This window comes from Oncorhynchus mykiss, chromosome 21, assembly GCF_013265735.2.
Source record: "Oncorhynchus mykiss isolate Arlee chromosome 21, USDA_OmykA_1.1, whole genome shotgun sequence".
Classification (NCBI taxonomy): Eukaryota; Metazoa; Chordata; class Actinopteri; order Salmoniformes; family Salmonidae; genus Oncorhynchus; species Oncorhynchus mykiss.
In genome coordinates this window covers 20,182,036-20,198,607 of record NC_048585.1, presented here as the reverse complement: position 1 = coordinate 20,198,607, position 16,572 = coordinate 20,182,036, and the positions used below count along the sequence as shown (strand labels likewise).

At 43.0% G+C, this 16,572-nt stretch overlaps 1 protein-coding gene across 1 annotated transcript; it reads right to left on the bottom strand.

The window, feature by feature from the left end:
- Nucleotides 1–1,624: 1,624 nt before the first annotated feature.
- On the bottom strand, nucleotides 1,625–5,500 carry LOC110499956 (amphoterin-induced protein 2). The gene is made up of 2 exons (XM_021577015.2): nucleotides 4,857–5,500; nucleotides 1,625–4,092 (listed from the first exon to the last, which is right to left on the bottom strand). The coding sequence occupies exon 2, from the start codon at nucleotides 4,001–4,003 to the stop codon at nucleotides 2,483–2,485; it is 1,521 nt and encodes a 506-aa protein (XP_021432690.1). The 5' UTR covers nucleotides 4,004–4,092; nucleotides 4,857–5,500; the 3' UTR covers nucleotides 1,625–2,482.
- Nucleotides 5,501–16,572: the final 11,072 nt, after the last annotated feature.

Genomic DNA, 16,572 nt, shown 5'->3' with positions numbered 1-16,572 from the left:
CAAATGCTCGCCTTGTCTTGCCCCTTCTTCAATGATATAACTGTCATGGAGGCGGAGTTTCATCCCACGTGTTCCTCTAACTCCCGTACAGTTATGGTAATGACAGCAAAGAGATCTGTTGTTGACATGGATTTCCTGTTAGTTAGTGAGACAGCACAATCTAAAATCAGATACAGCTCTGGGATCCCTGTGGCTTCAAGCATCAAATCAAGAATGGTTTGTTCCATTCCTACAGTACAAACAGACTACAACACATAAAAGCATGAATGTCGTTTTTGTAAAGATCCTCTTTTCCTTTGTTGGCTGAAAGGATTTTTTAAAGCGTTGTTAAAGGATATATTGGATGTAGCCTCATTTTTTTAATGGGACCACATTTCCATATAATAACTTGTCTGTACCTACTGTAGTTGTAGTTAAATATGTCCCTTAGAGAACTGTCAGTGGGGATGGGAATGGGAACCTACTGTAGTTAAATATGTCCCCTAGAGAACTGTCAGTGAGGGTGGGAACCTACTGTAGTTAAATATGTCCCGTAGAGAACTGTCAGTGGGGGTGGGAACCTACTGTAGTTAAATATGTCCCCTAGAGAACTGTCAGTGGGGGTGGGAGTGGGAACCTACTGTAGTTAAATATGTCCCATAGAGAACTATCATGGGGGGTGGGAGTGGGAACCTACTGTAGTTAAATATGTCCCGTAGAGAACTGTCAGTGAGGGTGGTAGTGGGAACCTACTGTAGTTAAATATGTCCCCTAGAGAACTGTCATCGGTGGGAGTGGGAACCTACTGTAGTTAAATATGTCCCCTAGAGAACCGTCAGTGAGGGTGGGAACCTACTGTAGTTAAATATGTCCCCTAGAGAACTGTCATCGGTGGGAGTGGGAACCTACTGTAGTTAAATATGTCCCCTAGAGAACTGTCAGTGAGGGTGGGAACCTACTGTAGTTAAATATGTCCCCTAGAGAACTGTCAGTGGGGGTGGGAGTGGGAACCTACTGTAGTTAAATATGTCCCCTAGAGAACTATCATGGGGGGTGGGAGTGGGAACCTACTGTAGTTAAATATGTCCCGTAGAGAACTGTCAGTGAGGGTGGTAGTGGGAACCTACTGTAGTTAAATATGTCCCCTAGAGAACTGTCATCGGTGGGAGTGGGAACCTACTGTAGTTAAATATGTCCCCTAGAGAACTGTCAGTGAGGGTGGGAACCTACTGTAGTTAAATATGTCCCCTAGAGAACTGTCAGTGGGGGTGGGAGTGGGAACCTACTGTAGTTAAATATGTCCCCTAGAGAACTGTCAGTGAGGGTGGGAGTGGGAACCTACTGTAGTTAAATATGTCCCCTAGAGAACTATCATGGGGGGTGGGAGTGGGAACCTACTGTAGTTAAATATGTCCCGTAGAGAACTGTCAGTGAGGGTGGTAGTGGGAACCTACTGTAGTTAAATATGTCCCCTAGAGAACTGTCATCGGTGGGAGTGGGAACCTACTGTAGTTAAATATGTCCCTTAGAGAACTGTCAGTGAGGGGTGGGAGTGGGAACCTACTGTAGTTAAATATGTCCCCTAGAGAACTGTCATGGGGGGGGGGGGAGATTTCAGCAATCAATTCATGTCCACTCCATCACCTCTAAGGACGTGAAAATGCTTTATTCCATTACGGCCTAACACTAATATAAAATTAAGTGATTTCTTTCTATTAAAATGGTGTCTAAAATGGTGTATAAAAGCAGGTCTCTTGCACTGTTTCGAGATCATTGTCAGATAAAAAAAAAGCCTACTCATCTGAAATGCATATATACTTAAATGAAGACAACGGAATTTAGTTATTCTAAATGAATGTCAATTTCTAAGTTAGTTCAATATATTAATACCAGCAGTAACATATCAGTCCCTTCCTCACCTTGAAAAACTCTATTCACGGTCACACCTGCAAAAATAACTGAGAACAACAATAGTATATAGGTCATGGGAGGCTTGGGGCTAGAGCTGGCTAGTCCCCAGAAACTGATCAGGGTCGACTGACATCTTTGTCTGAATGCATCCATTCAACCTGCATGTAATACATTAAGAATACATTTTTAGTGTTTTCGCCCTGTTATGATCATTCCTAATAGCGCATGGCACCTTATGACAGACTAGGAACCTGCAAGTAATTATTTGGATGGACAGTGTATACCATGTGTATCCTGTAATAACATTATAGATCCATGAATGCCTACATAATGAATTTCACACAGGTGTTCCACAGAATGTATTTTGTTTGGAACTATTTCTTTATCTGCAAGTTCATATGTATAAAACTTTGACAATCTGTTTCCATATCTGTCCACACAGTAGGTATAACATTAAAAAGCAGTCTGATCACTGTTGTGAAATAAATGGTGTTAAAACTACTTTCATGTATGGATTCTCAATGCGAGGTTAATATTTTACATTTTGAGAACCATGAAAGCCTGGTGGGGCTTGAAGGACACACCCTGAATGCTACACAAGGTGTTCTTCGTGGACCTGCTCCAAGGCCCTGCTTCCGTTCTTCAATATGCCCTCTGTGGCTGCAGTGTCCATTACTGGGTGCTTGGCACTGCATTTGTGGGGGTGCTCGTCCCCCGTTTCGAGGAAGGCCACCCTCTTTCCACCGGTGACCCTTCGGTCTGTGAGCTCCGCCTCTCTGGGGTCTGCACAGAGGAGCATGGCTCGCCCGCCGCACCCACCAACTCCCCTGGCATTTCCACCATGGCAACGGCAGGGAGTGAGGTACAGGTAGAGGAGCACCAGGACGATGCTGACCACACAGGACGCCAGCGTGGTAAATGCCGTGTTAAAATGCGCCCCGCCGCTGCTACGTTCCTCCCCGCTCTTGCCTGGTCCGCTGGGGTTACCTACGGAGACGGTGACCTCCAAAGTCTCGTTGGAGCTCCGGTGTCGACCGCGGACTGCCACGCATGAGTAAGTCCCTGAATCCCCACGGAGAGCCCCTCGGATCTCCAGGGTACCGTTGGTGAGGACCGTGAGGCGGCTGCTCTGATCGTCTGTTACGCCCAGTGCCGGGGATCCATCGCCCGGGGTCACCCAGAACACCACCACCTCTTCCTGGAAGGGGAGAGAAATGCCAGGGCACGGCACCATAAGCCAATCGCCAGGCTCTGCCTGGTAAGACACTTCTACAGTTCCATGGAACCCACCCTGAGGGTTGCCAGAACAATTCAGCCACTCCTGACCCAGACTGCATGGATACTCCTCCCTGAAGTCTAGTAGGGGACAGTACTGCCTCCTCTCCCAGTACTCCAGCATGGCGCGCAAGGCACAGTCACACACCAACGGGTTCCCCTGCAAGTAGATGCCACCCTGCTGCCAGGTGGCCAGAGAGAGTAGGCTCTGCACGGGCACCTGCCTCACCATGTTCGTCGACAGATCCAGGAAACGCAGGCGTGGCAGAGCCCCATTTCGCTGGTAGAGCTCCAGGGGGAAGGCAGTCAGTCTGTTCCCGCCCAGATACAGCCTTTCCAGGCTGCTCAGCCCCTCAAAGGCTCCCGCCATGGTCTGACAGATGCGGTTTCCAAACAGAAGCAGCACTTCCAGTTCCCCGAGCCCATGGAAGGCAGATGCATTGAGCCAAGACAGCCCATTGGACGAGAGGTCCAGGTGGCGAAGGTGAGGGGTGGGGGCAAAGGCGTCCGGTGCCAGATGGATAATGGCATTTCGGCTGAGGACCAGTACAGTCAGCCTGTCCAGACGCCGGTCTGACCAATCCAAGAGCAGAGCAGTGAGGACATTGTGGCTGAGGTCCAATCGGGTGACATAGCCAGGGAGGTCAGGGGGAACGGTTGACAGATTGCGACCACTGCAGGAGACGATGTCACTGGCACACAGGCAGGGTGGTGGGCAGGCGGCCGTGAACATCATACGGGACAGACACATGGACAGGAGGAATGCCAAGGTAACCCTAAAGCCATGTAAGTGCCCGTCAATAGACACACACAGTGGTTGTGGCACAACGGGACACATTCTACTGTTTGAGGGCTGAGTCTCAGGTTGTTGGTGAAGAAGTTGCAAACATCTTAGGAGCCACTCTTAAGCGTCCCATTCAAAAAGAACTGCGAGAGAGGAGAGACACAGAGAGAGAGAGAGAGAGAGAGAGAGAAAGATGGGTATTGGCATCCAATACTGTCATATGACAGTTAAGGTTATTTTGCAGAGAAAAAAAGTTAATGCTAGAGTCCTTAATTAAAACAAAGTGGCCATCCCACCTCTTGCTAAAAAAAAACCTGAGGGATGGACATGGAGAAATGTAACCACTCAAATTCATAGACATAATAGATAATCAGTCCTTGCATCCACAGCGCTATTATAATTATAACCACGTTGAGGCTTTACAACAGGGCTGCCCTGTGGGTTCTCAGTCCAACCATAAATTAACACACCTGATTCTACTAAATTAGCTGCTCAACAAGACTGAATCAGCTGAATCAGATATGCCAAATTAGGGTTGGACTGAAAACCTACAGGACAGTTGATCTCCAGGAAAAGGGTTGGGCAGCCCTGCTTTACAGTGCTTGTTTACATTTACAAACATTGGAGTAAAATATGTTGACATTTTGGGTTCTTATGGTGTTAGTTGAACTAAACTCATGAGGCATTAGCTATTGAATTAGATAACTAAACGAGCAAAATCCAGATGGTTGTCTACTTACAGTGGAATAGCTCGAACCACCATGTAGTTTACAACTACTAGTGAAACTGTTATTTTACCAGCTGAAAATTAGGCTAAAATGGAATAGATTGAGTCTCATTGAAAAGACTCCCAGAGAGCTGCCAAACAAAAGGTCCAAGCAATAGAACGTTTAACAAAACCACTTACATTTCCAAACGATGAAGATCCAATAATGCGACATCGTTTCTTCGTATTGTGACCATAACCAATGAACGTATTTCGCTCTCTGGAACTGTTTTCATCTCACACAAGATGCGTAGGCTATATTCCGTAAAAAAATTATATCCAATACTTCATACAATAAAATACACTTTCAAGCAGAATGCCACATGATTGCGCAGTTCAAAAGCGGCGTTGTCATCTCTAAACAGACTTCAAAAGCGTCCGAATGAAAGCAGAGCTTTCAGGACTCAGGAAGCGTGTTGTTCAGTTCACCTTTTTGTGGTAGCGGTTGCGCACAAACTACGTATGGCACATCGATATTAGGCTATTAAACCAATTAGGCGACTTGTTTCCTCGTGTCCCCGACAAATACAAGCGTTGCTTATTTCTCTCAAATGTTGTGCTCCAATTTATTTAAATCCCTGTAAGTGAGCATTTCTCATTTGCTAAAATAATCTATCCCCCTGACAGGTGTTGCATATCAAGACGCTGATTAAACAGCACGATCATTAAACAGGTGCACCTTGTAAAAGGCCACTAAAATGTTTTGTCACACAACACAATGCCACAGATGTCTAAAGTTGAGGGAGCATGCTCACTGTCAGAATGTCCAATAGAGTTGTTGCCAGAGAATTGGATGTTAATTTCTCTACCATAAGACACCCAGTCATTTTAGAGCATTTGGCAGTACATCCAAAAGGCCCCACAACCGCACACCACGTGTAACCCAAAAACTCATTCTGATTGGCTGCGCCTGGCTTCGCTGTGGGTGGACATGGCTCTCAAGCGGGTGGGCCTATGCCCTCCCAGGCCCATCCATGGCTGTGTCCCTGCCCAGTTAGGTGAAATCCATAGATTAGGGCCTAATGAATTTATTTCAATTGACTGATTTCATTCTATGAACTGTAACTCAGTAAAATCTTAGAAATTGTTGCATGTTGCGTTTATATTTTTGGTCAAAATAGGTAGGCTAACCTACCCCGGTAGAAGATTATGGCATAGGGTTTCACACAAGTGTGTTAAAATCCATTTAATCAGTTTTATTTAGAAACTATTTAGTAAGTAATACTGAAAAGCTAAGTCTAGTTGTCTTATTTTAATGATTTAAATTAAATATGGGGGGATGGTGTTGCACATGTCACCATTAATACCTGCACTATGAGGAGATTTGATGTAAAGTCCCTCTTTTTAGCTCACCTGCACATTCCTTTTATTTGTTCTTTCTCTGTTGGTACATAATGGATTGTATGGAAAAGGAACATTACACATACAATCCATTATGTACCATTACACATACAATCCATTATGTACCATTACACTAAATATGATTTGAATAATGCAAGATCTTAAATCCCAGCAGTCTTTAAAATGACATTCAGGAGCAAAAGGTTTTCAATAGTGCTTTTAATTAATCAAAAAAATATTCATTGGAATATAATATTAGAATGAAATATAAATAACATTAAATAACATTGGAATATAACATTTAATACCAGTAATTTAACTAATTAACTCAGTGTAACGATGTGGCAACTCTCTTATGTTCTGCTATTGCACAATTCTAATTAGAACATGTAGGTCACAAATACAGCTATCCCTAGTAAAATTGGAGCACAACTCATGAGCCCACCTCCAGCACTGCTTGCACCTAAATCCCCACCTGTGACTGAAAACAGGGGGAGAGATGCCAATTGAAAAGCTCTCTCTTAGCTATCTACGTTTTTTCTAACTATATAACATAAAATGCTGCGTAAAATAGCTAAAAGGCTATCAAGTTGAATTAACAGTAAAGCTATCAGTCACTAGCGGAAACATTTAGAACTGAAATTAAGTTATTGTCACATCTGCTCCTGCCACGCCCTCTACTGCTCATCCTGTGTCTCCTTGACCTGCCGCCACTCCTCCAGTACTCTCTCCCCCTCCCTCTCTCTCTCTGTGTGTGTGTGTGTGTGTGATTGTGTGCTGGAGTCAGAGCAGATCCCCACCAGCTGCAACCTGTTCCATAATCAAGACTTCTACAAATACTCAGCCCTGCCACTGCCAGATTGTAATATCTGCTCAGTCAGTCTACGTGGCTAGCTATTTGTTACTATTCAGATCCTGGTTTCCTTGCCTGATGCTATTTTCCTCTCCCCTACAATTCTACCCGCTCTGACTCTGGTGCCTGTACCACGTCTAGTCATCCTGCTACTCCGGACCTGCTTACCATGTCTCAACCCTTCTCACTCCAGCCTCAGCCTCCGCACCTGGTTTCCAGCAACCCGCACAAGCTTTCCCTGACCTACACTCCATCTCCCCCCTGGGGTTCAATAAATACCTTGGTTACTTCCTCCCACTCTCGTTGTCTGAGTCTGTTATTGGGTTCCCCTGTTCCACTCCGCATAACAGTTATGTTATCTTTTTAAATATATTTTTCCTCAGACGATCTGGTAGTGAGATTGCTAGCTAGCACTCCTAGCAGCTTATGCTAACTAGCTAGCTGGCAAGCATTTAATGCTAGTGAAGTTGCTAGCTAGCATAAACTAGCACTAACTGGGCTAGTCATTGTCTAACTGAGGAATAAAAACATTCATAACCATAAAGGGGTAACAACCAGAGGTCAGTTACCCCCTAGTAGGGGGGAGAGTTGCCCCAACACACTCATCTAACATACTCAAACTATCAACATGTTTCTCTCTAAACAAGTTGGTTATTTCTAAGGCTTTCCTACTTGAATTTGTAACAAAAATATATCGATCTAACTAATTATAATATATCTACAACTTTTGCTAAATGTGAAAAATTAGATCAACTTACCACAAAATCGTTTTGTTGAAATATCTCAAGGTTGTAATGACACAGGACATTTTTTGTTCAGCAAGAACAGTCAGTGACAGCCAGGGAATGTGTTGGAAAAATAATTTGACATCTTGTGGTCTTTATGTGAATTACAGGGGGGCAGTTGCCCCAGGTGGCTACTACTACCCTATTTACAATTATTGTTGCTAAAGGCTAATCAAATGCCATTTGTAATATACAAGTCTAATCAAGAAATGTAGGTTATGAAAGTGAAGAGAAATCACAGATATTGATCAAATCCATAATCAGTAAGTGCAATCAAAGGTTTTTTCTTGAATTATGTAGGCTACATTCCACTGAACACAGACGTCAGTTCAACGTCTAGTTTTGATTTACATTTGTTGTCAACTAAATTCAATACAGCAACAAAAAATTAACCATGTCATTGGATTTATGTTTAAAGTTAGGTGAAAACACCCCGATATACCCTTATGTTGCTGATTTTTTTTAAATCCAATCATTTTTCCAAATTGATTCAACGTCATCAAAGTTGAATCAACTCAACCAGTTTTTGCCCAGCAGGATGTTTATTTTGCCAAACACGTTATTGCATTGCATTCTCTGTTGTTCATGTTCTAAAATCATTGAAAGGATCCTGCGCAGACACAATTAGGTGGCTTATCCCATATCTCTCAAGTCTCCACTTAAAGGGCCAATCCGCTGTTGAAACAATAACAAAGCGTCAACCCTGCTCTCTTTTGGTAAAAAGCTGAGGGACGGGCCTTAAATTTAACCATTTAAATTCATAGACAGAGGACTGACCATACAGAATATCAAAGGTGTTGTTTTAACCAATAATACCATGTTTTAACTATGTTTTTAGGCTATACAGTGTTGAGGCTATACATTTACAACGTTTACAATCATTGTAGTAAAACCAGCTTATATTTTGGGTTCAGATGGGGTGTGACAGTTGAACTAAGCTCATGAGGCATTACGTTATATTCTTCAAGAATGGGTATATATAATTAATTTATAAGTCCAATAATGGATGTAGCAACTGCAGTTTGCCCTTCATTCTGTCCCTGAGCAAGGCAGTTAACCCACTGTTCCCCGGGTGCCGATGACGTGGATGTTGATTAAGGCAGCCCCCCGCACCTCTCTGATTCAGAGGAGTTGGGTTAAATGCATAAGACACATTTCAGTTGAATGCATTCAGTTGTACAACGGACTAGGCATCCCCCTTTCCCTTCAAGTCATACGAAGACAGTGGCCTATTTAAATCAGAATAGAGAGTAGCATGGTTATGGAAATCACCATATGTCTTCTACCACAGTCTTTAGTGGAGAAGAACTTCAACAAACTGGTGCGTTGAACTGTATTTGGCACCTGGAAAAGGGAACAATAGATTGATTGTATAAGAAGATAATTATAGGCCTACAGTATATATTTATACCAAATAATCAACACTTGAACTTGTCTACTTTGGATAACACATAATATATTTCATAACTGAATATGAAGTACTCTTACTGTCACAACAAAGGACATACTGTATGCCATGTCTATTGAACAGCAGTTATTAGGCCTATCTGGCAACGTTTCAAGTCTTTTGGGACAATCTAAAGACCATGGAGCTTTAAATTCAGCCCATACCCCTGACTCATGTGCCTCATTTCCTGTGACTGTGTGCTTCGAAAAGGTCCCGCTGACATGACCAATGCCTGGTGGTGTTATATTGAAGTTATATGCCTCCCACGGGGTAGTATTACCCACATATCCTATTAGGAATAACATTATATTAACAAATTTAGTGCATGGTATAAATCTAACTTTGAAGGGTTTGATCAGCATAACCAACATGAAACACTTCTCACCCACCTAACAGCTTTTTGCATTGAATAGAAAATATCTGATTAGCTTGAATGATACAACCCATCCTACACAGATTCCCTCCCTAAATAGGACACTATGTGAATCGCTGTAGGCAGTGGTTAAGTGGTGCCTGGAGAAGTGGATATACTCTAATTGTGAGAAGAAAAAAAAATGGCCCACCCGGCAACAGAAAGGCACCCTGTGTAAAAACGTCTGAGAAATAGTGACACACTCTGAATGACCTAAAATGATAAATCCCATATTTGGTCTTTCACAGTCAGGCCTCCCCAAGCTGTACTGTGCAAGTAGGCTAATAGTAGGCCTTCTATTGAAACAGATAAATGAGTCTGTCAACTGAGTCAGAAATTCACAGGTTTCTTATTTATATATTTTCTAAGGTTTTTAAGTCACTTTTTGAATATTATTATTTTTTAAATTTAAAGTTCTAAGTCACACTTGTCACACTCATTCCACGGAGGACCGAGTGTCTGTGGGTTTTCGCTCCACCCTTGTACTTGATTGATGAATTAAGGTCACTAAGGAACTTCTTCCCAGAAAATCTTGGAAAAATCAAAGAGATGTATTTTTTATTGTAGTTACCCTTTGATTCAAGTGTGCAAGCACATAGCACTGTTGTTTGGTTAGCGGTGTTTCTGTAGCACATGAGATGGAGTTTACGAAACAAATAGGCACTGGATTGATGCAAATAATCATGATATCATTCAGCCAGGTAGGCTAATTTGTAGCTGGTTGACATTTAATTGAGAAGGTTTTGGGAAAGCCTTTCCATATACCAGAAGTCCCATCAATTGGCAGCAATTACATTAGAAAATACTTCCTCTTATGCATTCTCCTGTTTTATTGGTTTTCTTTCAACTTTCTTTCATTGTCTAGCCACCAAAGGCATAATCCTAGTCATATTAGCAACCCATGATGTTGCATCTTTAGAGCTCCCCTCTTTTAAAATGTCTAACAGATATTTAGATCTCTGTCCATGAAACTGCTCACATGTGCGATGGGCATTTCAGAACAAGGTTTTCCCGCAAATTGCATTTTGGAACATTTGCGAGTAGGCCTACCACCATGTAGCCTCTGCTGAGTCCCCAACAACTGGATGTTCAGTTTTGAGGGAAATAGAGCCTGTGATGCAACTTTTTCTATTGGATTTTAATGAGGTGATGCTCCAGCTTAACTCCTCCTCCACATGTCCTGGATTGGTTGAACAGTGCAGAAGAGAACCTCCCCCGACAGCTTTTTCCCCTTCTCGTCAAGAGCAGTATGTAGGGGATCTAGTTTCAGGCATTTATTTTACATTTAAAATCTGTGTGCACATTGGTGCGCTTAAAATGTGAAGAAATAATAGTTGATCAACATTTTAAGATGTTGATTCAAAATGGTCTGTTCCATCAGCCTTATTAATTTATACAGCGTACACTGTACCTCCACTACACTAGTCCTACTTTGATATGCATCGTGGGGATTCAAGTGAGTATACTTAATGCCCACTGAAAAATAAGTGGGTATACGGGGTATACCTTGTATACCCTCCACTACAACACTGACTGTAGGTTGATTTTACCGTAACAGCCAAGATAATATCTCCATGTGTGAAGTTATATCATATACTGTAGCTTTGTTTAATCCATCACATAGCCTTTAAATGTATAACTAACTTGGTAGCTTTCATTGCTTTCCATAATGATTGTCTTAACTTTTCTGAGGTGCTGGACAATGTTGCAAAGAGTTAAGGGTGAACTCCTTGCCCGCTGTAAACTTGAATTGAGCCTACAGCCAAATAGTTGCTAGCTTGCCGGGCAATCAGATCAGATATGAATTTAGATCAATAGCAAAACAGTTCCTACTATATAGGTAAACTGGGAAACAAAATTCTTGATAGCAGGCCTCCATTTTGGATAAAGACATGTTTAGTCACCACACCCATTGCATGTGTACGGGCACATCTGACACCGTTATAGCATCACAAGTGATGCTTTAGTAAGCAGAGACAACAGTACCTGATGAAACTACAGAGCAGTTTGAGTCCATTTAATTCCCACACACAAAGTGAAGTCAATTCCATTAGCCATAAGGGAATTGAATGGGAGGCCTACAACGTAATCCAGACTTCCTACATAATTATGAGCTTCCCATCCCGGGCACTGTGACAGACACACTCTGCCTTAGGGACGGTTGCCATGGAAATCATCATCAAAAGAGATGGTCTCAAGAGCCCTGCAAAAGTGTCCAACCACCACGACACATCAAGGATTGAATGCTAGAAATGGGATGGTTTACGCCAGACACCTGTATTTACCTTCTGGTCACGCCGAGGGGCGTCTCCCTGATCTGAACCTGTATAGCTTATCTTTTGTCAGATATAACATCTTTTTGAAAGCCTTGCTATTTCAGATGAAGTTTTATCTTTTGTTTTTCAGAACTTCAAAACTTTGGTGATGCTGACTGTACCAATATGATAGAATTTCAGGGAAATCCTCATTTTTGACTGGACAGGACCTGATTCATTAAATCTGTTTCTCAGTTGCCCAACGAAAAATTATTCCGAGTGCCAAGAGGCATTCACTCACTATCTTGGCAACAATATGTACTTGGGTTCGTATACCTGTTAGTACAAATGTCAACGAACTAAACAAATGTCTTGGCACATGGACTCACCAACTGATGACCAGGCTCTTACGGATGAATCCTCAGGCTGGCTGAGCTCTCTGGCTGCAGTAGTGGGCCTTTAAAAACAAGTAACAATGGCATATGCAATGTTTTTCCTATGCAAATCCACAATGTACGTACATGTGCATGGAAAAGTCAATGAAGCGGAATTAGTTGTTAGGAGTACCTCCAAAGGAAACGTACTAACTACAGTAAAACATGGGTTTTCCATCATGGCTCACATCAACACCATCATCACAGACACCCTGGACCCAATCCAATTCGCATACAGCCCCAACAGATCTACAGAAGACGCAATCTTTATTGCACTCCACACTGCCCTTTCCCACCTGGACAAGAGGAACACCTATGTGAGAATGCTGTTCATTGACTACTATAGGGAGGATGTCAGAGACCTGGCAGTGTGGTGCCAGGACAACAACCTCTCCCTCAACGTTAGCAAGACAAAGGAGATGATCGTGGACTACAGGAAACGGAGGGCCCAGCACACCAACACAGTCACGAAGAGGGCACGACAACGCCTCTTCCCTCTTAAGAGGCTGAAAAGATTTGGCATGGGTCCGCAAATCCTTAAAAAGTTCTACAGTTGCACCCCCAAGCTAAATAGCTAGCCATATACCTACCCGGACTATCTGCATTGACCCTTTTTGAAATAACTTTGACTCATTACATAAGCTGCTGCTAATGTTTATACATTTTTTTTACCTTTATTTAACAAGGCAAGTCAGTTAAGGACAAATTCTTATTTTCAATGACAGCCTAGGAACTGCCTAATTCAGAACATCAAATTGTACCTTACCAATTTGGGGATTTGATCTTGCAACCTTTAGTTTTTAAGTCCAAAGCTCTAACCACTAGGCTACCTGCCACCCCTATTATCTGTCACTTATTCCTAGTTATACCATATGTACATATCTACCTCAAATTACCTCGTACCCCTGTATATCGAATTGGTACTGGTGCCCTGTGTATCAAATCAAACTTTATTTGTTACATGCGCCAAATATAACAAGTGTAGACTTTACCGTGAAATGCTTACTTACAAGCCCTTAATCAACAGTGCAGTTCAAGAAGAAGAAAATATTTACCAAATAGACTAAAATAAAAAGTACTAATAAAAGTAACACAATAAGAATAACGAGGCTATATACAGGGGGCACCGGTACCTAGTCAGTGTGCGGGGGTACAGTTAGTTGAGGTAATTTGTACATGTAGGTGGGGGTGAAGTGACTATGCATAGATAATAAACAAAGATTAGCAGCAGTGTACAAAAAGGGGGGGGGGGGGGGACTCAATGTAAATTGTCCGGTGGCGATTTTATTAATTGTTCAGCAGTCTTATGGCTTGGGGGTAGAAGATGTTGAGGAGCCTTTTGGTCCTAGACTTGGCGTTCTGGTACCGCTTGCCGTGTGGTAGCAGAGAAAGCAGTCTATAACTAGGGTGGCTGGAGTCTCTGACAATTTTATGGGCTTTCCTCTGACACTGCATATTGTATAGGTCCTAGATGGCAGGGAGCTTGGCCCCAGTGATGTACTGGGCCGTTCGCACTATCCTCTGTAGTGCCTTACGGTCAGATGCAGAGCAGTTGCCATACCAGGCGGTGATGCAACCGGTCAGGATGCTCTCGATGGTGCAGCTGTAGAACCTTTTGAGGATCTGGGGACCCATTGCCAAATCTTTTCAGCCTCCTGAGGCGGAAAAGGTTTTGTCATGCGCTCTTCACGACTGTCTTGGTATGTTTGGAGCATAATAGTTCGTTGGTGATGTAGACACCAAGGAACTTGAAACTCTCGACCCGTTCCACTACAGCCCCCTCGATTTTAATGGTGGCCTGTTCGGCCCACCTTTTCCTGTAGTCCACGATCAGCTCCTTTGTCTTGCTCACATTGAGGGAGAGGTTGTTGTCCTGGCACCACACTGCCAGTTCTCTGACCTCCTCCCTATAGGCCGTCTCATCGTTGTCAGTGATCAGGCCTACCGCTGCTGTGTCGTCAGCAAACCTAATGATGGTGTTGTAGTCTTGTTTGGCCATGCAGTCATGGGTGAACAGGGAATACAGGAGGGGACTAAGTACACACCCCTGAGGGGCCCCAGTGTTAAGGATCAGCGTGGCAGACGTTTTGTTGCCTACTCTTAACACCTGTGGGAGGCCCGTCAGGAAGTCCAGGATCCAGTTGCAGAGGGAGGTGTTTAGTCCCATAATCCCTAGCTTAGTGATGAGCTTCGTGGGCACTATGGTGTTGAACGCTGAGCTGTAGTCAATTAACAGCATTCTCACATAGGTGTTCCTTTTGTCCAGGTGAGAAAGGGCAGTGTGGAGTGTGATTGCGTCATCTGTGGATCTGTTGGGGGTGGTATGCTAATTAGAGTGGATCTAAGGTGTCCGGGAGGATGCTGTTGTGAGCCATGACCAGCCTTTCAAAGCACTTCATGGCTACCGACGTGAGCGCTACGGGGCAGTAATCATTTAGGCAGGTTACCTTCGCTTCCTTGGGCACAGGTACTATGGTGGTCTGCTTGAAACGTAGGTATTACAGACTTGGTCAGGGAGAGGTTGAAAATGTCTGTGAAGACAGTTGACAGTTGGTCTGTGCATGCTTTGAGTACATTGTATATAGCCCAAGTTATTGTTACTCACCGTATAATTATTATTACTTGTTTGACTTTTCCATTATTTTTTTACTTTAATTTTTCTATTATTTCTCTGATTTTCTTTCTCTCTGCATTGTTGGGAAGGGTCTGTAAGTAAGCATTTCACTGTTAGTTTACGAAGCATGTGATGAATAAACATGTATTTGGTTTATGCTACTAACTCTTCCGAGGTTTATGGTCTCCCAAGTTGTACCTCTTTAAACATTTGTGCCCAAATACTACTTCCCTAAATAAAACTGCCCACCATCTTTCATACCTGGCTCTCCTTCTTCCTCTTCCTGTGTAACACTTTTTAAAATGACAAAGAAGCCAAATGTCAATCAAGCCTGATTGATTGCACCTGCTGCTCATTCCTGGTACATAGTTATTTAAGTTAGTAAGGAGCTAGGTTTCCATTCAATTGGCGACAGATTTTCATGTTGATATTCTAAAATCTGCACATTTCCCAACAGTGGTGTTTCCACCAAACTGAATTGTTGTGGATTAAAATCAGTGCGTGATGATGTAGTGCACACAAAATGTACTTTTTCACCTTAGTTTTCATGTACAAAATTTGAAATCTACTGTTCAATGAATTCCATGACATTTTCAACTCTACCAATAGTTGTGTCACAAAAAAGTATTGCGTTAAATAAACAATTAGCCTACTCTGGTCTTGGCACGTGCGCTCTAGCCAACAGCCAGCAGATACAGTGCGGGTAGGCTCTGCGGGTATCTTAGTCTGCAATACATGAGATTATTTTGGATAAGAGCGATAATATTTATATTTGTCAAATGGCAGCCCAGCATTGATAATCATGTCAACAGAACTTGACATGTTTGTGCCAGCAGCATACCACCCTGCATACCACTGCTGGCTTGCTTCTGCAGCTAAGCAAAGGTTGGGCCTGGTCAGTCCCTGGATGGGAGATCAGATGCTGCTGGAAGTGGTGTTGGAGGGCCAGTAGGAGGCACTTTCCTCTGGTCTAAAAAAATATCCCAGTGACTGCAGGACACTGCCCCGTGTAGGGTGCTGTCTTTCAGAAGGGATGTTAAACGGGTGTCCTGACTCGCTGAGGTCATTAAAGAACCCATGGCACTTATTGTAGGGGTGTTAATCCCAGTGTCCTGGCTAAATTCCCAATCTGGCCCTCAAACCATCATGGTCACCTAATAATCCCCAGTTTACAATTGGCTCATTCATCCTCTGCCCTGTAATTATTCCCCAGGTTGTTGCTGTAAATGAGAATGTGTTCTCAGTCAACTTACCTGGTAAATAACAGATGAATAAGACCAACATTTATTGGAAAGGAGCATCAAGCTCATACTTTCACCACCCTGTGAAGTTCATCATCATTTATTTCCTTTGTAGCCTAATAAACGGCATGATTTTCTGAGTCGTAGTGGGAGGACCACACACACCATGTCATCGCGTGACTCCAAGTTTACTTCGATATGATGGTTACTATATCAATAAAGGCGTTTCCACTGCCACTTCTCACACAAAAAGAAAGAACAAATGATCTCTTAGAAGTTATAAAAATTTACCAAAACCTCCTGTTTCCATCACAGCTGTTGTGATTTTCTTATATATGGTGTGGGTGGAAACGCGGTTACTGTTATGAATTGTAACACTGTCAACTTTTTCAATACAGCACCTTTGGGCTCCCGAGTGGCGCAGAGGTCTAAGGCACTGCATCTCAATCTTAGAGGCGTCACTACAGACCCTGGT